Here is a 27,142-nt window from a genome sequence, read left to right as displayed (position 1 = left end):
AGGAGGAAAAAGCTTAGCGCACCCAGTATTCTCACGCAGTCTCCCATCCAAGTACTGACCAGGTCTGACCCTGCTTAGCTTCAAAATCAGGCATGTTCAGGGTAGCAGGACTACAGACAATAAAGGACCAATAAAACACTGCAGCAACTCATGGAGGGATTGGCAGAGCTGACTTTTTCACTCCATAGCAACAGAGCAGGTTGGTAACCGGGAACGAAGTAGCAGCAACCAGAAACCCTTGCAACGCCAGACGTGGATGTCTGCATCGCTGTAGTTCTGCACCCATTTAAGGAAGGAGCAGACTCCCACACACTTCCCTCCCACCCTGCTCGAGCTGAGCCAAAAACTACTCACAGGTCTTTGCAAAACATTTCCAGCAGTACTGAAAACCATCATCCTTTTCTGATGAATGTTCAGCTGCGTTCACATTTGTGCTGCCCTCTCTTGCTCCCACGCTCAGTCGATAGGGAATGCCCTCAATGGCATCCTCTGAGAAGTCCTTTTTTGGCGTAACTGCTCCCATACAGAGTAATAAAGGAGCAGGGAGTGCAGACATGCTGGGGCTGTTCACACAACACACTGACCCACGCTCAGGGGTTGACTGTGGGTTATTGTTGAACTGTGGGTTGTTTGTTGAAGTGGGTTGTCTGAACCCAGGACATTTTCCGCACGACAGCTGGTTAACCACCCAGTTGTTGTTGTTGTTGTTGTTGTTGTTCATTCAGTCATGTCCGACTCTTCGTGACCGCATGGACCAGAGTACGCCAGGCCTTCCTGTCCTCCGCTCTCTCCCGGAGTGTGCTCAAGTTCATATTCATTGCATCGGTGATGATATCTAGCCATCTCATCCTCTGCCGTCCCCTTCTCCTTTTGCCTTCAATCTTTCCCAGCATCAGGGTCTTTTCCAGAGAGTTTTCTCTTTGCATTAGGTGGCCAAAATATTTGAGATAACCACCCAGAACAACCCCCAAACAAAGCATGGGTTCTCAAGGTGCCTTGTTGAGAAAAAGGAGCCACGCTGCATGGTTAACATGGGGTCTGAGAGCTGACCGGAAACCCAAGCAAATGGTGGCTCTCATGTCGCTGCCCAAAGAGCACCTGGGAGTCTGTTGGGGGATCCTGCTTCTCCTGTGAAGAAACCCCAGATTCCAAGCCTGGCCCAGGCTGAACCCCTACACAGACACCAACTAGTGTCAAGTCATGAGGCAACTCCATTCTGCATGCAACTGCCCACTGTGACCACGGACATTATGAATGGGGCACGCTCCCCCCTACACACAAGCAAAAGACAATTCACATGCCAGCTGTCCTACCTTGACACGGTTGATGTTCGCGCCGCTCATGCTGCCACTGCGATCGACAAGAAAGATGAATTCTCCGTGGGTGTTCCTGAGGTTGGGCTGGACAGACCTCAGGTCAGGACAGAAGTTCAACATGACCACAGGGTGGTGAGGGACGTCCTTGTGAAGCCGCTTCCTGATAATTTCTGTCTGCAACAACCAATGAGCAAATCAGCACGGCCCTTCTTTCCTTTCACAAATACCTGTTTAACAGAAAGTTTAGCCTCCCAATGGATCTGGTTCTACCTAGGGATGTCACGGAAGTCCGAGAGGCAGACACTCCCCCCTTCGCTTGGCCTCCCGGACCCCACTCGCCAAGCCACCGCGTGCTTACCAGGCCGTTCACCGAGTGCCACACAGTCCACGAACGACTAGCAGCCACCCATCCCCTCGCCGAGCTGCCATTTTGTGAAAAAATGGTGGCTCAGGTTTTTCGTAAAAGCAATGGTGCATAAATGACCCCTTTACGGCTGCCATTTACACATTAGTTTTGTGGAAAAACCTGAGCAGCCATTTTTTCGCAAAATGGCAGCTCAGTGAGGGAACGGGTGGGCGCCAGTTGCTCGCTGGGCCATCCAGCAGCTCGCATAGTGTGGCAAGCAGGGGCGGGAGGCAGGGGCAGTTTGGCGAGCACCCACTGAGGCCAAACAGAGGTGAGTTCATCTGTCCTTCGTTCTACCCATTACAGGATAGCTGCAACTTGAACATCAGCTAGCAACAGGGGCTGTTATAACAGGGATAAACAGAAGCGGTGCTGGAGAGGACTTTTAAAACCCTAAAAGATTTCCTGCCCAGGTCCGCATTACCTCAGTTGAAACCTCTCAGTGTTTGCATTCGAGGCATGGGTCAAGCCAAATGTAGTGTTACAGATGTGACTCTGTTGGGTTTGCAGGGTCTCTGTGGGGAGAAGATGCTTGTATCCAGGACCTTCTCCTTTCCCAATCTGTGCAAACTTCCCTCCATTGATTTTGTAGGTGGGGGAACGGATCAGGAGGATGTAAACAAGCCTTCCTCACCCTGGTGCCCTCCGGACTACAACTCGCAGCATTCCTGACTACAGACCATGCTGACTGGGGCAGATGGGAGTGGAGATCCAAAATATCTGGAGGGGGCACCTGCTTTGGGAAAGCAGGGGTAAATAATATCAATAACCCAGAGCAGGGCTGGTAAGGGGCATGGCCTGGGGATGGGCATGGCTTGGGGAGAGTTGGGAGACCAGACTGAGAAGTATGGAGGTCTGCATTGGGGCCATGGGCTGGAGGATGCCCACACTTGCTCTAAACAATATGGCACCAAGCTACCTGAAGGAGCACCTCATTGGGGCCATGAGCTGGAAGATGCCCACCCCTGCTTTAAACAATATGGCACCAAGCTACCTGAAGGAGCACCTCAGGCAGGGCCAGCACAAGACGTCACACTGCCCAAAGGGGAAGGTTGCACTGTTGCCATTGCCTTTCCTTCTTTCCCCCCAGAGTGACACATTTGGGTCTGGCGGGCTCTCTGAAGAGCATTTGTCGCAGTAGGGGAGGGGCTGGTGGGGTTTCCCAGAGAACCGGCCTTCCTGGTGCATTGCTCTGAGGGGGCTATGCTGGCTGGGAATGCTGGGAGTTGTAGTCCAACACATCTAGATGGCACCAGGTTGAGGAAGGCTGGTGTAGACAATACCAAGTGAGATGGACTCAACAGAAGGCAGCTTCGTATTTCCTAGATGTTGAAGGGAGTGTTTGGAAGCCAAGGCCTCCTTGGTCCCAGTCCAACTATGTTCCACAGGCTCTCAGTTGGAACACTGGAGGCTGGTGGCTCTGATGTCAGTGGGGCAGTGAATCCGCTCCAGGTTTCAGTCAGGACCAGTCATAGCTCCAAAGGAGCTATCCTTGTGGACATGATATACCTCGACTTCAGCAAAGCTTTCGACAAAGTGCCCCATGATCTCCTGATGAGCAAACTAGCTCAAAGTGGGCTAGATGAAACAACGATCCGGTGGATCCACAGCTGGCTACAGAATCGGACTCAAAGAGTGCTGATCAATGGGACCTTCTCAAACTGGGGAGAGGTAACGACTGGGATACTGCAGGGCTCAGTCCTGGGCCCAGTGCTCTTCCACATTGTTATGAATGACTTGGAGGAGGAGGTGCACAGAATGCTTATCAGATTTGCATATGACACAAAATTGGGTGGGATAGCTAATACTTTGGAAGCCAAACAAAATTCAAAGTGATCTTGATAGACTGGAGCACTGGGCAGAAAACAACAGAATGAAATTTAATAGGGATCAATGCCAGGTTCTGCGCCTAGGAAAAAGGAACCAAATGCACAGTTACAAGATGGGGGATACGTGGCTCAACAACACTACAAGTGAGAAGGATCTTGGAATTGTTGTCGATCACAAGCTGAATATGAGCCAACAATGTGATGTGGCTGCAAAAAAGGCAAATGCTCTTCTGGGCTGCATTAATAGAAGTATAGCTTCCAAATCCCAGGAAGTACTAGTTCCCCTCTACTCAGCACTGGTTAGGCCTCATCTGGAGTACTGTGTCCAGTTCTGGGCACCACACTTGAAGAAGGATGCAGACAAACTGGAGAGGGTTCAGAGGAGGGCAACAAAGATGATCAGGGGACTGGAAACAAAGCCCTGTGAGGAGAGACGGAAAGAACTGGGCATATTTAGCCTCGAGAAGAGAGGACTGAGGGGAGATAGGATAGCGTTCTTCAAATACCTGAAAGGTTGTCACAGGGAGGAAGGCCAGGATCTCTTCTCGGTCATCCCAGGGTGCAGGACACGGAATAATGGGCTCAAGTGACAGGAAGCCAGATTCCGGCTTTACATCAGGATAAACTTCCTGACGGTTAGAGCAATACGAGAATGGAACCAATTCCCTAGGGAGGTGGTGGGCTCTCTCACACTGGAGGCATTGAAGGCGAGGCTGGAGCTGGACAGCCATCTGTCAGGGACGCTCTGACTTGGATTCCTGCCTTGAGCAGGGGGTTGGACTCAATGGTCTTGTAGGCCCCTTCCAACCCTACTATTCTATGATTCTGGCCAAGGTGCGAATGAATCCACTCCAGGTTTCAGTCAGTGCTGCACACCTGGGATAGCTCCTTTAGAGTTCTGACTGGTTCTGACTGAACCCCGGAGCGGATCCACCATCCCACTGACATCAGACTCACCAGCCTCCACTGCTAGCTACAGTACGCGGGCTCTCCACTGGAAGGGATGCGTCTTCATTATCTACTGCATATCTGCATTGCAACTGCTGGGTTGGAGCTGGCGAGTAGAACTGCTCCGGTAAGAATAAACTGTGTTTCTGTTTCATCGTTTGGAGAGGCCCTGTGTGTGTGACTTGGCCTGCAGAAGGTGCTTGCATGGGTTCTCTCTCCTCCACCCACTCTTCTTCACCTATTATCCACTTATGGTATAAACTGATAAAAGCTCATTAGCTGCCCACCAGTTCCTGAGCATGTTTGTCCCACATAATCGCACCAGCTAATGAGCATTTGCAGAACATACCGAAGAAGGGGAATTAATTGCCATTTCCGACTGACACTCCAAGACTAAATAGATCTAAGCAAAACGAGCAACTTGACGGCTGACGGTATTGCGAAAATGGTTTTTGGCACAGGAAATCACTCCATCTGCCACTGTCTACAAGTTGCTGACACCAGAGTAATCTTTTTGAATTTAATAGGATTACTTTAGAGGAAATTGGCTGGAGACCTTAGAGCAGGGGTGTTGAACCTCTTTCAGCCCAAGAGGCACATTCAATTCCAGAGAAGCTCCTGGGGGCTGCATTCCAGTGGCAGGCAGGGTCCAAGGCAAGCAGGGTGGAGCCCAAGGCAAAAGGGGTGGAGCCCAAGGCAAAGGGGTGGAGCCCAAGGCAAAAGGGGTGGAGCCCAAGGCAAAAGGGGTGGAGCCCAAGGCAAAGGGGTGGAGCCAAAGGCAAAGGGGTGGAGCCAAAGGCAAAGGGGTGGGGTAAAGATACTAAACATATTTTAGTGTAAAGCTCTTACGTAGACTTAGGGGACGCATTTCAACCTCTTAGAATGTGAAAAACAAAACATGCAAAAATTGGGAAGTCACCATTCACTTTCATTTCATTTCTTACATTTCTATACTGCCCAATAACCAATACTCTCTGGGCAGTTTACAAAGATTAAAACCTTAACAAATACAGTATTGTGCATAGGATAAAATAGTTTAGCTACAAACATATGAACAGAGAAGGCACACACACGTATCCAAACAATATTTATTTATTTATTTATTTATTTATTTAATTTATTTCATTTCTATACCGCCCAATAGCCGAAGCCCAATATCCTATGACCTGATTAAAAAAACGATCATGTGCTGATAATTGCCTGTAGAGGGAGGTCTTCACCTGGCACTGAAAATATCACAATGGCAAGCGGGCCTTGCTGGGGAGTTCATTCCATAACTGAGGGGCCACCACCAAGGGGGCCCTCTCCCTTATTGCCACCATCCAAGCCTCCCTCGGAGGTGACACCAGGAAGGGAGCCTTAGATGATGAATGCAGTATATGGGTAGGTTCATGCCACCAAATGTGGTTGGGGAAAAGGGCATGGCCATTTGCGGAATCCTGGCAGGCCAGATCGGAACCACAGGCAGGCTGGATTTGGCCCACGGGCCTGAGGTTCAACATCCCTGCCTTGGAGCATATGTGCATTTAGGAACATTAGAAGAGCCTTGCTAGGTCAGACCAAAGATTCATCTAGCCTGGCCTCTTGCTTTCCACAGTGGCCAACGAGATACCTCCACAGGAAGTCCACAAGCAGAACATGAAGTCAATAGCACCCCCCCCCCCAGTATTTGCTCCCCACTCAGCAATTGGTATTCAAGGGTAAACTGCATCTGAACATGGAGGTTCCATACAGAAATCACAGCTAACAGCTTTTCCCACAATGCTCCTCACTTGGTGTTTCTCTGAGGCATTGTGGGAACTTAAAAGAGCAGCAAGGCCAAACCGCTCAGCACTACTCGGAGAGCTGCCATTGCAACCTGGTAATTCCACAAGGGCTCACCGAAAGAGGAGGGGGACTACCTGAGGGCACTTTGCTCAGGATTAGGGATGTAGGAGAAACTCACAATGGATTCAAATGAGTTCAGATTTCTATCAAGCTGACCTGTGGTTTCCACAACAGAGTGGCTTTTTCCAAGAGACATGGATTCTGCAGACCTTTTTTTAACTTTGGGTGGGGATTTGTGCAACTGCGCATTGGCGCTAGTGTGCATTAGTGCTAATGTGCATTTTCAAACAGGAATGAAATTTGTGTACATCCCTAAAAAAAAATCTGATTCCATCAATGAGTGGATGATGGAACGAAAGATGTGACATGATTTGCGAAACACAGATGGATTTAACAGAATCCATACATCCCTACTCACAGACCCTCCTAGTCTAAATGGAATCTAACCAAATTCTAGTGTAACTAAATTCTCCAAGTCTAACTGGAATCCAGGAGGAGGAGGAAGGGAACTTTAGGCTGAGCGACCCAGAGGAAGAGCCAAAAAGTGAAAAGGGGAAAATCTTCTCATCTCTAGTGGTGGTGCAGAACATGCCATTTGTTCGTTTGTTCTTTAAAACATTTGTATCCCTCCCTCTGTCATTAAGATCTCAGGGTGGCGTACAGATAAAATCAATTTAAACAATATAAAACAATAAATAATTTAAACAGCTAAAAACATATTTAAACCTTTAAACAAGCTAACAGCAATTAAAATCTAAAACAATAAAACAGTTAAAACAGTGTGCTACTTGAGGGAATGCATGTAAGCCCTCAAAGGCTTTGGTAAAAAGCCATGTTTTAACTTGGTGCTGAATGAGACCAATGTCTGCACCAATCGGGCCTCCAAGGGGGGGGGCATTCCACAACCGGGATGCCACAGCAGAAAAGGCCCTCTCCCACGTCCCACCATAGTTTATGTCTCTCACTGGTGGGATGCAGAGACAATTGCACCATGCAATTACCTCAGTCGATATTTGACATATCCGCCTCCTCACCTTTTTCTCTGCACTTGGATCCTTCTTCGTCCCTTTAATAAAGTCATTTCGCCCCTTCAAGTGTTGTTCATATTCGGTGGGGGACATGTCACCCTCTTCCATCAAGACATGAGGCATGTGGGGTTCTGGAAAGCCAGCCAGGTTGGAACAAAAGGAGAAGAGGGGGAAAACCCTGATGATGCAATCATGACAACAGCAGTAGGAGCATCAGCATCCTACAACGCTTAATGTTTGAGATCCCCTTTGAATTAAGGATACACGTGGATCAATTTTCAAAGTGGCAACTAGAATGGCCCTTCCTCAGGCAACTAGGGATGGACCAGGAGTTGGGAGATCCGGGTTCTAGTCCTCACTCGGCCATAAAAGCTCACTGGGTGACTTTGGGCCAGTCACAGGCTCTCAGCCCAACCCACCTCACAGGGTTGTTGTTGTGAGGATAAAATAATAAAATGGAGGAGGAGGAGTATGTACACTGGTTCCTTAAGGAGGAAAAAAGGTAGGATATAAATGTAATAAATAACGAAAGAAAGAAAGAAAGAAAGAAAGAAAGAAAGAAAGAAAGAAAGAAAGAAAGAAAGATCTCAGTTTTGGGATTGGTAAGCATTTACCAAAATGCTCAGAATTCTCCATATTCAGGACAAAAATAACGAGTTCTTTTAAAAAATTGAATATGGGAGAAACCAAAACTGATAGTTTGTCCATTCAGGCCCAGGACTTTGAGGGTTCTTCTCTTAAGAATCTGGGTTGGGATCTCTGTATATGCACCCATGTTAGTGTTTAATTAGGATTTTTCAGACAGGCTCTTGAGCCTATATTTGGCAGGCGGACACAACATGGTTCTCTCCATGCTGGGAATTGCTGTATCTATTTAATTTGGCTGAAGCAAATAGGTGAGAATTTCAGTTCAGTTCATTGTTCATCAGAATGTACCAAAACTGGCAAAGTTCTTCATATCTGGGAGGGAAAGAACTTGAGATTTTAAAAAACTGAATGCGGGATTCAGTGTGTTTTTAGGGGGGAGGAACTGTGCAAATTGTGGCCGAAATTTGTGCAAATTGTGGCCGCAAATCTCTGTTTGCACAAATCATGGCTGGTTTGATGGAATTCGTGGGGAAAGACGTGGCTTAGCCTGCAAATGCAAACCGAGCCAAGCACCCCATTGAGCTCTGTCGAGCCAAAAGCCAGACCGAGTTCCAAGCGACGGACATCCCTAATTTGGTTAACAGGCACTTATACAAATTTAAATTGGAAACTGGAATTTCATGGAATTTCCAATTTAGGTTTGAAACTGGGAATGATGTATTTACTGTCATTTCCATTGATTCTCATTTATGCGAACCGCTGGGGGATGTTATTATATTTAACAGTATACAAATATCACAAATAAATAAAATAATAATACATAAATTAAAATAATTGTGTATACTTTTTATTCCACTTGTACTATAAAGACAGCTGTTCCAGTTTTATATTGGGATGACCTTAAGCTGTAAGCAATAAATCTGAACTGAATGATATACAGATATGTATATAGAAAGGGGAGCCGATGAATTATTGTGTATATGTGTATTATTGAACATGGCTTTGCCTTGAAGTTCTGTTTGATCACAGTTTGGGGTTTGAACAAAGGATGAATTGGGCCAGAAGGACTGCTTAAAGGTCCTCACTGGTGACCTTTACTGGTGACAAATTGCTAGGCACATCTTTTGTTCTGGAAATTACAGGTAAATAGCCCAGGAACTGCTTAGAAACCCAGCAGAGGCAATGTCCCCCCAATCCCCTCCAGTTCAGCTGGGGGGGGTGTGGGGGGGGACAGAAGAGAAGCTGGAGTGTAAGGGAGACTGAGAAAAAGGTAGCTAGTTAGTTTTGAGCTTTGAGAGGTTAAGAATATGCTTGGTGCTTCTCTGAGGATGTGATCTGAGGCAGTCAATTTTGCTGCCTGTTGTGTCTTACGCCGCCTACCTCCACTTCTGTCCTGATTGTATATTAGCAAATAAAACCCAAACATTGCAAAAATGCTGGGAGCCTCCAGCGATCTCTTCATGCAAACGAAACCTCCAACATGGGAAAAGTCCTGTACCCTTGGAACAACCCCATCACCCTGGGAAGTGGGGCATGCATAACACCATTTAATTTGAATTAGGGCTGTGCAACCTCACCCCCGTCCGGGTTCTCTGGATGCCCACCTGGCACCTGCCCCCACTCGCCGGTCCCTGGATCACGCTTGAACCCCTCCCATGCTCAGCAAGAAGCCCACACTCACCCCAGCAGCCTCATCGAGCTCCACAGTCGCAATTTAAAAATAAAATAAAATGGTGACCGCAAAACTGAGTGTGTTTTTGTATGTGCGAAAATGTACATTTTTGAAACACACATATTCTCATGTGTGAAATGCGCATTTTACAAAGGCACACATTAGTGTGTGCGAAAATGTGACTTTTTGGAAAATGTGCATTTTCGTGCATATGCAGATGTGTGTATGTGCAAAATGCGCATTTTCGCCTACGAGAATATGTGCATTTGCAAAAATGTGCATTTTCGCCTACGAGAATATGTGCATTTGCAAAAATGCACATTTTCACATGTGTGCAAATATTCGCATTTTTGCGATCGCCATTTTATTTCTTAAAAAATAAAAAAAATATGATTTCTTAAAAAATGGTGACCATGAAGTTCGACAAGGCCACCGGAGTGAGTGCAGGTCATTCGCTGAGCGCGGGCAGGAGGTAAACAGGGGCAGCGGCTCAGCAAGCGGGGCTCGGGAGTGCGGGCAAGAGTGGGTCCGCCAGATTCCTGGACTGAATCGGGCACCTGTGGCATCCCTAATTTGAATAAGCTACTTCATTCCTTCTGGTGTGCGTCAGATGAAAATGTGGACATGCCAGTCAGTTGTAAGACCCAATGTCTCAGAGAAAGGACCTCTTCCGGAGGCCCCAGGCCACATGGCTGAAAAGCTCAACTTCAGTTCCAGTACACTGTCTTCATTTCCTCTGCCACAACCTGTCTAATGCTGATTTGAAAGTTTGTTCTTTGCTTTCAAGTTACCAAAGAGGCCTCAGCAGGGTGTAAAAGGGTAGCGTGTGTACTGCATGGTGACGTAGTGCTCATGCGCACAGGTTTGGAGGCATGCGTGCTAGACGCACTGGTTCTCAAGGGATGCTATGCTGAAGTCTAGGTGGGACATGGGTTTTTTTTGTAACAAATACTAAGAATTCTCTCTCCCTCAATCCCCATGTCCACCTGCAAGGGTGATGAGCCATCTCCTGCTAACTTTACCTGCCACGGATCATTCATCTGTAACCTTCTGGCATGCTAGTAGTGATCATTGCAACTAAGAATGAAATTAGTATTTGTTTAGTCATAGCAATTGTTTTTCTCAGTAATACTGCTGCCATTTTTTAAGTCATCTTTGTGTTTTACAGTTACTGTAGCCGTAAAAATTATACTCAATAGTATCAGTACGAGTTTCAGCTACGGATGGAATTAATATCTTTGTTCGTTTGTGTTTTAAAGCCATGCCAATAAAATTTACTCCCAACGATACTACTGCGGCTTTGTACATCCTTAAAATTTACCATAAATGATAAATATAATAACAGAATGCCTGTAAACATATAAATGTCCTTCTTGGGGAAAAGTGGGCTTTTTGTTTCTGTTATGACTGGGACCCAGGTTCTTTGACAGAGCGATTGGTGGGATGCACAACATGAGCGTTTTGCTCTCTGTGCTATCATCTCTGTGCTAGAGATTAGACGTTTCCTCACGCCAAGACTTAACTTCTAGAGTTGGGGAGCTGAAGCCTTAAGGACTGCAAGATTAGCCACTCACACGAACAGCATTTTTTGAGCCACAAATCCCCAAATGACAAAGAGAGACACACATTGGGGGCAGTAATCAGAGGCAGCTCTATATTTGGGGAGAATGGGACAGCTCCCCTCCACCTCTCCCCACCCACTTGTGGCAGAGAGATCCCCCCACAAACAGGTACGTGGGTTCCAAAGCACAGCATGAAGCTCCTGAGTGCCACGCCTGATCTTCTCTTGCCCTCCTCTACCAATCTCACTAAAATATTGAGTAGCTACCCCACCTGCCCCCATGGGCACTAGCTGCCACTGACAGTAATAGATCAGGGACCAGGTCAAGGAAACAGGGGCTGTCCCAGGCCAAAAGGAACAGGCACAGCACATGAATTATGTTACTTCCCTGCATTTCCCAGGCAGCGAAGGGAGCACAGCCCACTTACCACTTGGATGGATCAGGATCTCCACAGGTCGGTCAAAGGTGTGCTTATTGGCCAGAGTGATCACAATGCTCTTGGCGGATCTGGCTGACGGGTCAGCATCTGCTCGGATCTCGTGCGTTGGGCTTTCGACTCCTGTGTTGGGAAGCCAGTGGCAAAACATGGTGGACATGGTACACTTGGAAATAGCGATGGGCAAACTTACCACGGTCTGGGTCACATGCCACTTGCCGGACACCCACCATGTGCAGCAAGTTGTCATGAGCACCCAGTCGCCCAATGCTGAACTACCATTTTGTGTAAAAATGGCAGCTTGGCCTTTTTCATAAAGGCCAATTTTACACAAATGGTGGCTGTAAAGTGGCCATTTGTGCAGATTACAGGCATAAATGGCCATTGCACCTGTAATCTTGCATACATGGTAACTTTACAGCTGCCATTTGCATGAAGCTGGCCTTTACAAAAAAAGGCCGAGCCGCCATTTTGCAGGCCAGTGAGGGATCAGGGATCCCAGCACTTGCCCAACTCGGCGCGCACCAAGTCAGGCAATCATGGGGATCTGCAGAGTGGATCTAGGGAGCTGAGCCAGCAAGTTCTCACCAGGCCTTGAGCCTAGGGATGTACGAAAGTCACTTACCTGGTCCCGCAGCTTGCTTCGCGGTGGGGGGGAGGTGCTTCGGTTCTCCCCCCGAAGTTCAGGCCGGGGGGGGGAGGCGCCCCGCCTCGCCCGGCCAAAATTCAGGCCGGGGAGAAGCGCCCTGTCTCCCCGGCTGCGAAATACAAAGTGGGAAAAAAAAAACACCCGTGATAGGCTACGTAACGATTTACGCAGCCTATCACGGCTAGATTTCCAAAGTCAGCCATGATAGGCTACGTAAATCATTATGTAGCCTATCACGGCTGACTTTGAAAAAAAAAAAGCGCGTATGCAAATGGCGGCGCCCATGGACGCCGCCATTTGTGTTCCTTATTTGGTCCCAGGTAGTCTATGTAAAGATTTACGTAGACTACGCTATTTGCGTTGCCCTTATTTTCGCCGTAGTCTATGTAAATCTTTACGTAGACTACCGGGACCAAATAAGGAACACAAATGGTGGCGCCCATGGGCACTTTTTTTTTTTCTTCAAAGTCACCCGTGATAGGCTACGTAACGATTAACGTAGCCTATCACGGCTGACTTTGGAAATCTAGCCGTGATAGGCTACGTTAATCGTTACATAGCCTATCATGGGTGTGTTTTTTTTTTAAACTTTATTTTGTAATGGGGGCGGCGGCAGCCGGTTGGAAGACCAGCCACCGCCCCTGCCCCCGCCGAAACGCTGCCGAAACGCCGCCGGGACCCACTGCCGGGAGGGACATTCGCAGGAGGTAAGTCCCATCCGGGCGGGGCGGGGGGGTGGAGAATTTCACCAACAATTTCGGGGGGCCAAATGTGTTGGCATTCGGCCTCCCGGAGATTCGGGGAGAAATTCTCCGCCATCCCTACTTGAGCCCCAGCCAGACACTTGTGACATCCCTACTGTCAGGATCCCTTTTACCCACACTGAACTTCAAACGCCAAGTCAAACACAGACAAGAGGCTTCAGTCTACAGCTTTTAATCCATTACCACAAAGGGTCATACAGATGCAAATTCTCAGTGACTCTCAGTCTGCAAGGAAATTCCTTCAAGGCGTTCAAAAGGTAGCTATGAAAGTTGCCCACCATTTATACTAGTAATATAAAATATATTACTGATGGTTGAAGGATTATATTAAGTTTTTATATATATATATATATATATATATATATATATATATATATATAATTACTAATAATATAGGCTTTTGGGAATGAATTGTAGACCTGTTTCTTTGATATAAGAGTGATGATATGATATTGAAATGTAAGGTTGTTTATTAAACTGTAAGATTGTTAAGGTTAAGGTTATAGATATAGTTTTTAAAATAGAATGGCATTGGAGCCCGGGGGGTGTTGGAGTTTAAACTCAATTCTTTAAAGGGGAGGGGGAGGGAGAGGGGGAGGGAAGGGAAGGGAAGGGAATTTTCTTCTTTTTCCTTCACTTCCTTTCCTCCTCCCTTTTCCCTTTTTTCTTTTTTTCTCTTTTTTCTTCTCTCTTTGTTATTGTGGTGTCCTCATCAGAATATTGTACTGTTGGGAAACTGAAGTACTGATTAGGTTGCTGGTAATTTTGGTATTGTTTATTTCACTTATAAAGATAAAATAAATAAAAATATATTTAAAAAAAAGAAAAGGAAAGAAAGTTGCCCACCGTTTGAAAGAAAAGGCGGGCTCACTAGCCTAACTTAAGGGGTTGGGGGAGGTCTTTCTCTCTCTCTCGTGAGGCTTCTAAGCGCCGCTGTGCACGCAGAGCAAATCGGGTAGACCTTCTAAGTTCCGCCCCGGCCTTCTCCCTCTTGGCTCTGCGTCTGCATCTATTAATTCAGACTCGCCAAACACTGCCTCTCCCTGTTGGCTGTCTCTCACGGGTGGGGATGGAGAGGGACCCTCCTCCTCCCGCTGGACCTCTGAAACCCAAGGAGCCTGCCTCGCCATGTCTGGACTAGCCTGGGAACATACTTCCCCCATGTCTGGCGGTTCTTCCTCAGAATCTGAACTACTCTCCCACTCCCTGCGCTCAGAAGCACTCCTGACGCCCACTTGGAAAAACCCTCAGTGTTCATCTGGCCCCATGTACTACCAAGGCAGGAAATTCACTGCCACAGCAACCCCAAGGGGTGGCTATCCATCCTGCATTTAAGAGCCTCCAAGCCAGGAGATTCCACCACCTTCCAAGTCCGTCTGTCAGGAGGGTCTTCGTAATGTTAAGGTGAAATCCCCTTTCTTGTAATTTGAACCCATTTGAACTCAAGACACAGAGTGGAGTGGAGAACTTACACAGTACTAATTTGAATGCTATGTGGAAAAGCAGGAAGAAATAATAATAATAATAATAATAATAATAATTTATTTGATTTATACCTTGCCTTTCCACCCCCCAAAAATGGCACTCAAGATGGCTAATGGTAATACAACCAAGATTAAAATAAACTTAGTTTAAACAATCATAAAAACAAATAAATTAAAAACACAATTAAAAAACAAAACAGTACATTCTTTTAAAAGCACCTAACCTAATAAATCCTGCTTCAGCAACACACCAGCTTATGCACTTGAATAAAAATGTATTTGCCTGCTGGCAGAAGGACGGCAGAGAGAATGCCAACTTAGTCTCCCTCGGCAGGGAGTACCAGAGCCCGGGAGCAACCACCGAGAAGGCCCTGTCTCGCTTCCCCACAAAAGATGCCTCTGATGGTGGCAGGACAGAGAGGAGGACCTCCCCCAAGGATCTTAAAAACCCAGGCAGGCTCATATGGGAGAAGGCGGACTTTCAGGTAGCTTGGTCCCAACCTACATAAGGCTTCGTAGGTCGTAACTAGCACTTTCAGTTGTGCCCAGAAACAGTGAAGCTGTTGTAGGAGGGAAGTCACATGCTCCCTGTAACCATCCCGAAGAAGAAGAAGAAGAAGAAGAAGAAGAAGAAGAAGAAGAAGAAGAAGAGGAGGAAGAGGAGGAGGGGGAGGGGGAGGGGGACAGGGAGGAGGAGGATTTTTTGAAAAATGCATAATATTTATATACCACATTTCAACCAAAAGTTCTCAAAGTAGTTCACATGGTACAATAAGGCAACAGTTAACACATTCGGGGTGAAATCCAACCTAAGTCCTACATCCATTGAAGTGAATGGAATCTACGTGAGTCATGACTAACTTAAGTCCCATTCATTCCACTGGGTCTACTCTATGCAGGACTTTGGTTGGATTTTACCCTCTAAAGCCAACCTGGTGTCCTCCAGAGGGGAAGAGCCCCCTCCCCTCCCCTGGAAGTGTGTCACAAAGTAACACAAGCTGTGAGTTTCCAAAGAGGGAGCCTTCTCACCGAAGCAGAGGATATCAACCATCTCGATATAGCCAAGATTAAATTGCAAAATTACTAAAATAAAGAACTATGAAAGTATCTGCTGTGGTTACTTTTTGATGGCTTATATAACCACAGAACTTTCATCTCCATGGGTCACCTCCCTCGTGTCGGATCTTTTTAAGGAGACGGAATTTGTGTCTCCTCTGTACCTTGCCTAGGATACACACCCATTGGATCATTGCTAACGGTCATCAGTCACTTCTGTTGCCCAGATGGTGAAACGGCCTTGTGAAGGGACTTCCCACAGTGAGACCGCAGCAGGTCTGGCTAGTCTTTGAGTCTCCAACACTGACTTATTCTTAACACAGGTCCAAGACATCGGCCAATGGCATGATCTGGATGGAGTTGCACTCCCACTGAAGGAACAGGTGCGTAGTTTGAGGGGGCTTCTAGATCCATCTTTGTCACTGGAGGCGCAAGTGTCCTCAGTGGCTAGAGGTACCTTTTATCAGCTTCAGTTGGTAGACCAGCTATGTTCTGGCCTGTGATAGCTCAGCCACAATGGTTTAGGCATGGCTAACCTCAAGACTTGAGTACTGTAATGCGCTCTATGTGGGGATACCCTTGGGCTTGGTCCAGAAGCTGGAGCTAGTGTGGAATACAGCTGGGAGGCTGCTAACAGGGGCTTCCTCTCAACAGCAGGTTATACGTTTGCTAAAGGAACTGCACTGGCTGCCAATAAGCTACTGGGCCAAGTTTAAGGTACTGTTGTTAACATATAAAACCCTAAACAACGCATGACCAGGTTAGCCTTAGTGATTGCTTCATTTTTTTATTTATTTATTTATTTATTTATTTATTATTAAATTTATTAATCGCCCATCTGGCTGGTCACTCAGCCACTCTGGGCGATGTACAGCATACAATAAAACAGTTTAAAACAATAAAATTCTACAATAAAAACATTTTCTAAAATACCCTAACCCACCCCAAATGCCTGCCTGAACAACCACATTTTTAATGCACGCCGGAAGCTCATTAAAGAGGGGGCATGGTGGAGTTCCCTAGGGAGGGAGTTCCACAGAGCGGGGGCCACCACAGAAAAGGCCTTCTCCCTCATCCCCACCAGTCTAGCTGTCCTGGCTGATGGGACAGAGAGAAGGCCATCCGAGGCTGATCTTGTTAAGCGGCCTGTCTGGTGCTGCTGGAGGCGCTCCTTAAGATAGGCTGGGCCAGAACCATATAGGGTTTTAAAGGTCAAAACCAACACCTTGAATTTGGCCCGGAAAACAACTGGTAACCAGTGCAATTCCTTCAGCACTGGAGTTCCGTCCAGGCAGAACTCCTTCATCCCTTATCATTCTTGCCTGACCAGAGCGATGCTCTGAAGGAGCACTTTTGATAGTGCCACATGGTGCCATATTCAGCTTGTGGCTCAAACAAGCTGAATAAGAGCCACAAGCTGAATATGAGCCAACAATCTGATGTGGCTGCAAAAAAAGCCAAATGCTATCTTGGGCTGCATTAATAGAAGTACAGCTTCCAAATCATGTGAAGTACTAGTTCCCCTCTACTCAGCACTGGTTAGGCCTCATCTGGAGTACCGTGTCCAGTTCTGGGCACCACGCTTTAAGAAGGATGCACTGCAGACAAACCGGAGAGGGCGCAGAGGAGGGCAACGAAGATGATCAGGGGACTGGAAACAAAGCCCTGTGAGGAGAGACTGAAAGAACTGGGCATGTTTAGCCTTGAGAAGAGAAGACTGAGGGGAGATAGGAGAGCGCTCTTCAAGTCCTTGAAAGGTTGTCACAGAGAGGAAGGCCAGCATCTCTTCTCGATCATCTCAGAGTGCAGGTCACGGAATTATGGGCTCAAGGGACAGGAAGCCAGATTCCGGCTGAACATCAGGAAAAAACTTCCTGACTGTTAGAGCAATACGACAATGGAACCAACTACCCAGGGAGGTGGTGGGCTCTCCCACCCTGGAAGCATTCAAGAGGAGGCTGGACAGCCACCTGTCAGGAATGCTTTGACTTAGATTCCTGCATTGAGAAGGAGGTTGGACTCGATGGTCTTATAGGCCCCCTCCAGCCCTACTGTTCTATGATTCTATGAGGCTGGGCAGCCATCTGTCAGGGATGCTTTGACTTAGATCCCTGCACTGAGCAGGGGGTTGGACTCGATGGTCTTATAGGCCCCTTCCAACCCTACTATTTTATGATTCTTCTATGATTCTATGATTCTGAGGTTCACCTTAGGAGCACTAGTAATAGAGCATGCAGCATTAAGAACATAAGAACATAAGAAGAGCCATGCTGGATCTGGCCAAGGTTCCATCTAAGCCAACAATCTGTACACACAGTGGCCCACGGGAAGCCCATAAGCAGGACATGGGCTCAACAGCACCCTCCCGCCCATGTTCCCCAGCAACTGGTGCACATAGGCATGCTGCCTCTGATACTGCAGGTAGCATATAGCCATTGGGACTAGTAGCCATTCATAGCCTTCTCCTATGAAGCACCCACCCAGTGAACATGCTTCCCATTTACATCAGACCATCTTGACTTTTAGACATCCCCTTAAGGCCCAACTCTTTATGCAGGTCTGACCGAGCTAGTTACAGTTATAGCCTTCTTGATGATCGGTGACTATTTTATTCTTGTATTTCATTGTTATATTTCATTGTTGACATTGTTCTTAGGTTCAGTGTTTCGAAAAATGTGGTTGGGAAGCAGTATATACATTGGTGAAATTAAATTAAATTAAAAAGTAAATGCACTGGAAAAGACCTGACCCACAAATGGGAGAGGTTGGCCGGTTGAGAGAAGGTCCTCACCTTTGACACGGTGGCCAAGGGATAGCCCTGTAGCTCAGTGCCAGAGCACCTGCTTTGCATGTGAAACATCCCTGGTTCAATCCCTGGCATCTTGGGGGAGTTGGGGACGGGGAGAACCCTGTCAGAAACCCTGGAGAGCAGCTGCCGCTCAGTGCAGACCATACTGACCTAGATAGGCTGACGGTCTGACTCAGTTTATAGCAGCTTCCTATGGCCTAGTGGGGAAAATAAAGAAAACAGAAGTCAGTGAGCATCCGAAGTAGATCACAAAGAAGAGAAACAGGTCCTTAGGATGCAAGACAGAATATATTAGAGGAAGCCCAACGCGTTTCGGCCTGTTTTCTTATTTTAGGCCTTCTTATTATTTTAGGCCTGAAGAAGGCCTAAAATAAGAAAAAAGGCCGAAATCCGTTGGGCTTCCTCTAAGAAATCCTATCTTGCATCCTGAGAACCTTTTCCTCTTCTTTGTGATCTAGTGGGAAAAATAAGCCAGGGATGTGTGGAGGCAAAATATCAGCACTGATCAGGAATTAGAGTACACTAAAGCTTCTCCCTACAACATACTGCCTCTTTCAGACACTCTGGTTGGCCCCTTTATCCCATCTCCCCAGCTTACCTGCAAGTAAGCATGGTCCTCTGATCTCCAAGTAGAAGCTGAACTCATACTCTGTAGGGTTCACTGCCTCAGTCTCCAAAAGATGGGCCAGGCAGAATTTTCCCACTTGGTCTGGACTAGCAGCCCCGCAATAATGTCTGTCTCTGCTGAAGAGAAGGCAGGTTGTCAGGAGAGTGACTTTTGGCTGGCAACGTTCGAAACCGAGGACAAATTGACCACAGCTGCTTAACTTTCAGACTAGGGAACCTTTTTTCTGCCAAAGGCTGCCATCTCCTTGGGGTTATCTGTTGGGAGCCGAAGCCAATGGTGGGTGGGAAAAGGCCCTGAAGTATGGCGGTGTCACCTCTTTTGTCTCTCTTAGGGATGTCCGTCGCCAGGAAATCCAGCTCTCTTTGGGCTCGCTGGATTTCCACAGCACCCCAACTCAGCTTCCATTTGCGAGCCAAGCTGTGTGTTTTTCCTGAAATCCAGGAACTTTTTCTGTTTTGCAAAAAAATTCTGTAAATAGCCCTTTGTGCAAATTGTGTAAATTTGTAATTTGTGCAAATTTGGCTGCGATTTGCGTAGCCTCTGCAAATTTCTGCTGCAATTTGTGCAAAGTGCAGCTGAAATTTGTGCAAATTGCACAGGTTGAAGCTGTAATTTGCACAAAATCCTATTTATGCAAATTTTAAAAATGGAAAATTCATGAACTGGCCTGACTCGATGCAGGTTGAGTTGAGCCAGCTCACAGGGAGACAAGACGAAGTCTGGGGGGCCAAGCTGAGGAAAAAGTGGTGAATTCCACCCCTTGGACAGATTCCCCTGACTTCTCTTCTCTCTCTCTCTCTCTCTCTCTCTCTCTCTCTCTTTCTCTCTCCCTCCCTGCCCAGTTAACTGCTGGGCTAGTAATAGATTGCTCTTTCTAGAGGTCTGAACCGATCACTTGCAGAGAGGCCTTTTGAGATTAAGCAGAGGGACACAAATTGCCAACCCCTCCTTCAGATTATACTCTGCTTCTTGGTACGTTTGGGTTCTTTTTAGCTCTATGATGTGACAAATTTGACCTCCTCTCCCTCTCGGGTGGCCAGGTGTCCTCTTTTTACAGAGGAAACTCCTCTATTTGGAGAGCTGCCAGAAGATTGTCCTCTACTTTGAAGGCATCCTCTGTTGGAAAGGCTCTCCTGTCCAATTCCAGTTTATTTATAAAGAACCAGAACTATTGCTCATCAGCAGTTAGCAGACTGAGCAGGCGGGCACAGAGGTCACCTGGTCACAGGCTTCCACACTATGGTGAGATGTCGTGTATTTCTATGTACATTATAGTCGTTATTTCCAAATTGGCATTTATCCATGCAAATTAGCCTGTGCAACTTTTATGGAAATGTGTGTCCTCTTTTTTGGCGATTCATAAGTGGGCGCCTGTGAAGGTTTGAGGCCTAGAGAGGCAAAGGGTTGAAAGGCCAAGCTTAGAGGCCTGGAGCTCTCTGTTGGGAGGGGGTAACCCTGAGAGGAGTGGTTTCATTTCACTGGTAAAGTTTAAGTTTCCTTTCCCCAGTTAAGTTTCTTTTCTTCAGGTGTGAAGTAGTACTTTTAATATTGAGGGAGGAGGGTATATAAGGAGAGCAAGAGAGCCAGTAAGAGCAGAGACAGCCAGAGCCTGAAGTGAGAGCAGAGTCTGAAGAGTGAGCAGGAAGAAGCAGCCCAGAAAAGTTTAAGGACAGCTAGGGGAAAGGAACTTGTATATTTTAATGCCTTTTGTATGACTCATCTCTATTGTGTAAATACCTTTAGTTGTGATTTCTTTGCTTTAAATTTACTAGTAAATTGTTAAGGTTAAACCCTAGGTCTAGAGTGTCAGTCACCCCATGTCTGCAGCCTAAACCCCATGTTACTGGGAAGAGGAAGTTTAAAAGAAGGAAAGTGGGACTCTTAAGGAGGCAAGAGTTCCTTAAAGGGTTGCTCATGGGGTCCAGGGCATAAAGGGAACCTTGACAGCACCCTATCTCCCTCTGGGGTGCCAGCAAACCCAGCAGGAGCAATAATCTCTCCCGTTCAGTCCTTACAAGCGAAGGTGCTGCCCAGAGACAGTGGTGGTAGCATCAGTGCTGTTCTGGGGGACCCTGGGGACACACACGGCTGGAAGGAGGACCCTCACAGCACCGCTGGGGAGGGTCTGCAGCTCTGAGGAGGTGCTGATGCAAACTGAGACACTTTCCTGAGCAGGAACGATGCCTACATTGGCCACAAAGACAATCCTCTCCAAATCCTCATCTAGCACAATGCGACCTGTGTGAACAGGAAAGGAGACACCGAAGAAAAACATTCCTTTCTGGCAGAGCCTCCCACTGGCCCACCCACCAACCCACAGGGTTGGCACCATTTCCTTGTCAGAAATTCGGACAGCTCCAGTTAAATGCATAGAGAACGTTACCCACCTGTATTTAAAAATTCATTGAAGAGCACCAAATGTTTGTAGGTGCTCAATAAATAAGAACTTACTAGCAAAGTTCCCCAATCATGTGCAGAGTGCATTTCCTTTGTGATGCCTCCTCCCACCCCCCACCCCCAATGCACATGTACAAGCAAAACCTGGCAAGAGAGCGTCTGAATATGCCTAGACATTTGTATCCTGTACCTCAGAGAAGGGCTGAAAGTAGATTACCAGCTCTTTGGGACTTCAGCTCCCAGCATTTCTGACCATGCTTCTGGGAGCTGAAGTCCAAAGCATCTGGGTATCTACCTACTGTCCTCCCCTACTAGAGGAAGCAACCTATCTGGGCCCTATCTAAGGGTGGCACTGAGGGCATTCTGCCACCTAGAGGCCTGGAGGTCATACACCCACACCAAGCAGTCTACATTACTCCCATATTAGATTATTTTCACCAAGAATTCTCTCACCACCTTCTTCCAGTGTTCTTCCATTGGGTGGCCCGCAGCAATCAAAGTAGCAATCGTCTATTCTGGCCTTGTCTTTGATTTGCACCGTCACAACCCGCTCGGAGACAACAGCTTCAAAGCCAACAACGGTTGTGTACTCATCCAATGGATAGACGAAGAGGCCTGTGAATGGGAGACATTCTTTCAGGAGAACCAATGGAGACCAAACTTGGGGGTCAAATGTCATTGGCACTGGACAGTTGCGCCTAGGCACCCTCCAGATATGTTGGATGACAGCTCCCATAATTCCCAGCCAACCATTGGCCATGCTGGCTTGGAGTTATGGGAGTTGCAGTCCTACACATCTGGAGCAGAGCCTGTCCTTGACTTGGAGTGCAGCTCAGTTGGTGTAAAGAAATTTAGCCCATCTCCATGGTTGCTAGTGGGTTAGTGGCCACACGGAGATAGCTGTCAGAATCTGAGCATGTGGAGATAGTTAGCAGCTCAGACTCAGAATGGGAACAGCCAGAACTGGGGGAGGCTCCCCCTCCCTCAGTGAGCTCAGATATGGCAAGGCCTTCTTCTTAAGACCTTGGCACACAGATGGCTCAACCTGAAGGGCCCCCCCTTTCCTCCTCCATGAGAACCCAGGTCTCAGGGGAGGAGGAGAGTGAGGGGCATGACTTGAGGGATGCTAGGGTCCATCACAGAGCAAAGCGGGAAAAGTTAGAGGTGGAGCTCAGACGCTCCACCAGGTTGGCTATGCGTGACAGCCTACGTAGAAAGGAGTAACTGTAAGGGCATCCCCCCCCCCCCCAGCTAGTTTGGCCAGGACGTTCTTGTTCAAACTGCTGGCAACTTCTCTAACTTCCACTTTGGCCCCTCTATTGATATTTGTAATTGTGTGGAGTAGCTGTTTCCTTTGTAGCCTGAGAGTCTCCTAGAATTTGCATTTGTAAGGAACCTGGTTGTTAACTAATAAAGTAGTGAGCCTGATGCCTGGTATCTTGGAGTGCATTGACTGTGAAGGGGGAAGACGAAGGAACATGACAGCAGCTTGCTCAGGTGGCATGTGAAAGCAATGGCTGTAGGGTTGTAGGGGCCCAGGACGGTAAGCAAGGTAATAGTGGTTTTAGACTTGCTTGGAGATCCATAATGCTCTCTGCTTTGGTTCATTATTAGTTGCAATCCCTTGCAGTCAGGCCCCTTGGCTCACAGGCCGGTATAGTGCCCCCTCAGCACATTCCATGCTAACGAGCTCTGGTACCGTTTATCTTATCAGAGCCTAGGATGTGCCCAAGAGTATGTTTATTCTAAGCCCAAGGTGTCTATGCTGAGAAAATCCTGATAGTCTTGCTTCTGCCAAATATGTTACCAAGTGCTGCTAGGCTATGCTGGGAAAGCTGTAGAGGAACTCTAATGCTTGCACCTGTCATACTGCCTCACTGCTATGCCTGAATAACATGTATGATTTAAAAACCATCTTGCCCCATGGCTCTTTGTTCAGAGCTTTGCCTGATCCAACCGTGGGGTACGCCTGTGTGCTGTAAGTACTCAATAAAGTCTCCTTGTAAGCAAACCTGGATGTGACTTATCACTTTCTCGGCACCTCTAAATCTCGGAAGCCCACCGCTGGGGCATAGGGTGACTGTATTGAGTAAATCAACCTTGGGGGTTACAAGCCCATGAGATATCTGTGCCATTGTAACAAATGATACTTGGCTAAACAAATGCGAATAACCAAGGCAGATTTGTTCTCTCTCAAAATATAAATATGAAGGTTCAAATCCTGCCCACATGGACATCACTTCCCGTGTGCTGAAACCTGCCGATTCTCTACTGTTGTACTTACCCCAATCATCCCTGTCCTCCTTTATCAGGGAACACATGGGTCAAATGTTGCAGGCCAGATTGCTAAACCTTCCCAAGCCCTCCTCATACAAGTCAGTTCTTAAATGCTAAATAGGGTTAGCATTTGACAAATACTTAAAAAAAAATTAATTGTCTACTTAAACATTAGCCATATATTGATCAAGTGTTTAAAGCATGAACTTATAAGAAAAGCAACAAAGAACAGAGACAATCCTGCCAATGTCCAAAAATATTTCAAGATCTGCTGGATGACCTCTGGGTGATTCGTAGTAGATCAGCAAGGTTTTCTGACTCCCAATTGTTTACTGATGGCAACAACTAAAAAGCTCCCCACCAGTAGTAGTAATAATAACTAAAAATGATCAGGGAAAAACCAGGAGTGGATTTTTATGTGAGTGGACTGTGAACTCAGTTCTGGTTCTGTTTTTTTTTTAAAAAAGTCAATCTGGTACCCTGTTTCATTAACTCTAAGTGTATGCTACCCCACCCACATCGGGGCCGCTATGTTGCACCTGGGGGAATTCAGCATTCCAACAGATCCCACAAGCCTGAGGTCTGCCCACCCCAATCTCAAAAGATCCTCCTAGAAAAGCCCAGTTCCACCCATAAATTTCACATGCCAGATCACACGGACTGGCAGCCCGAACACATCAGACTCCGAGAGTTCCAACTCTCCGTGTGGGGCTGTTTCCTGCTCCCTAAAGCTTCCTTATTCTTGTTTTGCTTCAAAAACACTTGCAGTCAGAGCAAACAGCAGGAATGGGGAACCTTTGTCCCGCAGGCCTAATCTGTGATCTGAGAGAACAAGGGGATGCCCCTGCGTGCTGCTGTCCCGCCTAACGGGGGCTGTACCTACTGCTCTCTAGAATGCTGTGCTGCCAAGAGGACCCACCACAGAGCACCTTGCACAGGGCCCCCTCCAACCTGAAGCCAGCCCCGTGGGTAGCCTGTCCCATGTTGAACCACACCCCCACCTGAGGAAAACTACTCAGGCTTTGGTGCAGGCATGAGCGCAAATCCCCTTTCACCCTTACCTTCAAAAGGATGGTCCTCCGAGTTGCCATAGGTAAGGGAGGCAGTCATCCCAAATGCATAACCGCTGACGCAAGAGGTGACCTCGGAGGCAGCGAGCGGGAGAGCAGCGTTGGTTGTCCGGTTGATGAGCCCTGGCATCCTGTCAATCGTCCCAGGATCGGAGCTGGAAAAAAGTTTCACAGCCACAGGAAATCAAACGTGAGCTCTTTCCTTCGACCTCAGGTTTTGCCCTCTAAACTGGAAACAACAGTTAAAGTCAATGATACAATCAAACTGGGGTGTCAATTGATTCTGGTCATTGCCTTCCATTTTGGAGGTGCTCCCTGATTGGTTAATTGCGGGGGTGTTGATGAGATGGGGTGGGAAAAGCCAACCTTTGGTTATATGACCTTGTTTAGTGAGTCATGTTGTAGGTTGCTTCCACGCTTGCTGCTTTCTCTGGAACTGACTTCCGGCCTTTGTTCAGCTATTATGGATAACCCAGACGATCTCATTCCCAAACCACTGCATTCCACGTTTTCTGGGTTGACATCCAGCCTTCATCCAACTATTATGGATAACCCTGACATCTGGCCTTCGTTCAACTATTATGGATAACCCAGACAATATCATCTCCAAACCACTGCATTCCACGTTTTCTGGGTTGACATCTGGCCTTCGTTCAACTATTATGGATAACCCAGACAATGTCATCTCCAAACCACTGCATTCCACGTTTTCTGGGTTGACATCCGGCCTTCGTCCAACTATTACAGATAAGCCTGACATCCAGCCTTCGTTCAGCTATTACGGATAACCCAGACGATGTCATCGCCAAACCATTGCATTCCACATTTTCTGGGTTGACATCCGGCCTTCGTCCAACTATTAAGGGTAACCCTGACATCCGGCCTTCGTTCAGCTATTACGGATAACCCAGACGATGTCATCGCCAAACCACTGCATTCCACATTTTCTGGGTTGACATCCGGCCTTCATCCAACTATTATGGATAACCCTGACATCCGGCCTTCGTTCAGCTATTATGGATAACCCAGATGATGTAATCGCCAAATCATTGCATTCCACGTTTTCTGGGTTGGCCTCAAATCTTGTAAAAAGGCCAACCAATTTTTCTCACCTTGAATAGAATGGCCATGGCAGCTGGTCCAGTGTGGGTTGGCAAAGTACTTTTGAGGCTCAATGGCAGGAGGTGCTCTTGGTCTGGGAAGCTGTTGGTGATGTCACTGCCAGGGGTGTAGTGGTAGATTTTGAAATGTGGACCCTCATTGTGACAGGCCCCACAGCCACACCCCCAAGGAGAGCCCCAAATGCAGGCAGCCCGTTAATCCCTATCCACAAACCCAGTGGCAATGGATGGCTCCCATTTTGATGGGGCTATGGATCCAGTCCGTGTTTCAGTCAGAACCAGACAGAACTCAAAAGGAGCGATCCAAGGTGCCGGACCTATTTTGGGGGTAGGGTTCAGCACCTTGGACAGGTCTTTTAGAGTTCTGGCTGTCTAAAACCCAGAATGGATTCACATCCCTACCGAAACTGGAGCCAGACGCCACCACTGAACAAACCAGTTCTAGCAGTTTTTATCTCCACCAGGAGCAGGTCATTTGTAAAGCAAATTATTATTATTATTATTATTATTATTATTATTATTTACATTTCTATACCACCCAATAGCTGGAGCTCTCTCGGCAGTTTACAAAGATTAAAAACATAAAAAATACAGGATACAGAGATTAAAAGCCATTTACATAAACACACAGGAACAGACCATATACACAAGAGAACATACATCTAAAACACTTCAAACAAGCAATCTCACGCAAATGACCATAACCATAAGACAATCCAGATTGATTTAAATTTATCGTATGCTGCCGAAATGGGTCTTAACTGCCCATTCAAGATCAAGCCACCCTAAAATACTTTGCATTACAACAGGGAACAGTATATGACATGATTGGTAAAGCTCAAAAGTTTTGTAAACATTTATTTATTTATGATAACATTTATTTATTTTATTCCCCCTTTCCTCCCAGAAGCTCAGGGTAGCACATACATTCCCCACTCCTTTTATCCAAATAACAATCCTGTGAGGTGGCTAGGCAGAGAGAGAGAGGGGGGGGGGGCCTGCTCACAGTCACTCAGTGAGCTCTTCATGGCTGAGGATTTGAATCCAGACCTCCCCAAATTAAATCCAGCACCCTGACCACTATATCACCCTGGTGTGTGTGTGTCTGTGTCTGTGACAGATTACATCAGCAAGCAAAGGGCTTCCTATGTGTCGTCCGCCATCCCCCCTGCCCTGCTCTGGCTCCCCATGGCTAGACAGCCAATTTCGGCTGTCTAGCTGCAAATGCAGGGCAGCTGAAGCGCGGAGGGGACGATCCCCTCCATGCTGCTCCTG

General features: G+C 47.1%; 1 protein-coding gene across 1 annotated transcript in view; it reads right to left on the bottom strand.

Annotated features, from left to right (window-relative positions):
• Positions 1-24,876, bottom strand: part of VWA5B1 (von Willebrand factor A domain containing 5B1) — a 102,343-nt gene extending 77,467 nt beyond the window's left edge. The window contains exons 1-7 of the mRNA XM_084821892.1: positions 24,738-24,876; positions 21,853-22,014; positions 21,018-21,240; positions 18,973-19,118; positions 11,604-11,735; positions 7,361-7,485; positions 1,314-1,490 (exon numbers count right to left, since the gene is read on the bottom strand). Coding sequence (XP_084678018.1) covers positions 1,314-1,490; positions 7,361-7,485; positions 11,604-11,735; positions 18,973-19,118; positions 21,018-21,240; positions 21,853-22,014; positions 24,738-24,876 — 1,104 coding nt within the window. The remainder of the gene's footprint in view (positions 1-1,313; positions 1,491-7,360; positions 7,486-11,603; positions 11,736-18,972; positions 19,119-21,017; positions 21,241-21,852; positions 22,015-24,737) is intronic.
• Between the last annotated feature and the right edge of the window lie 2,266 nt (positions 24,877-27,142).

The sequence above is a fragment of the Heloderma suspectum genome, chromosome 15 (genome assembly GCF_057233095.1).
Source record: "Heloderma suspectum isolate Gila_16-S chromosome 15, 16-S_ref, whole genome shotgun sequence".
Lineage (NCBI taxonomy): Eukaryota > Metazoa > Chordata > Lepidosauria > Squamata > Helodermatidae > Heloderma > Heloderma suspectum.
This window is presented reverse-complemented; position numbering and strand designations above follow the sequence as displayed.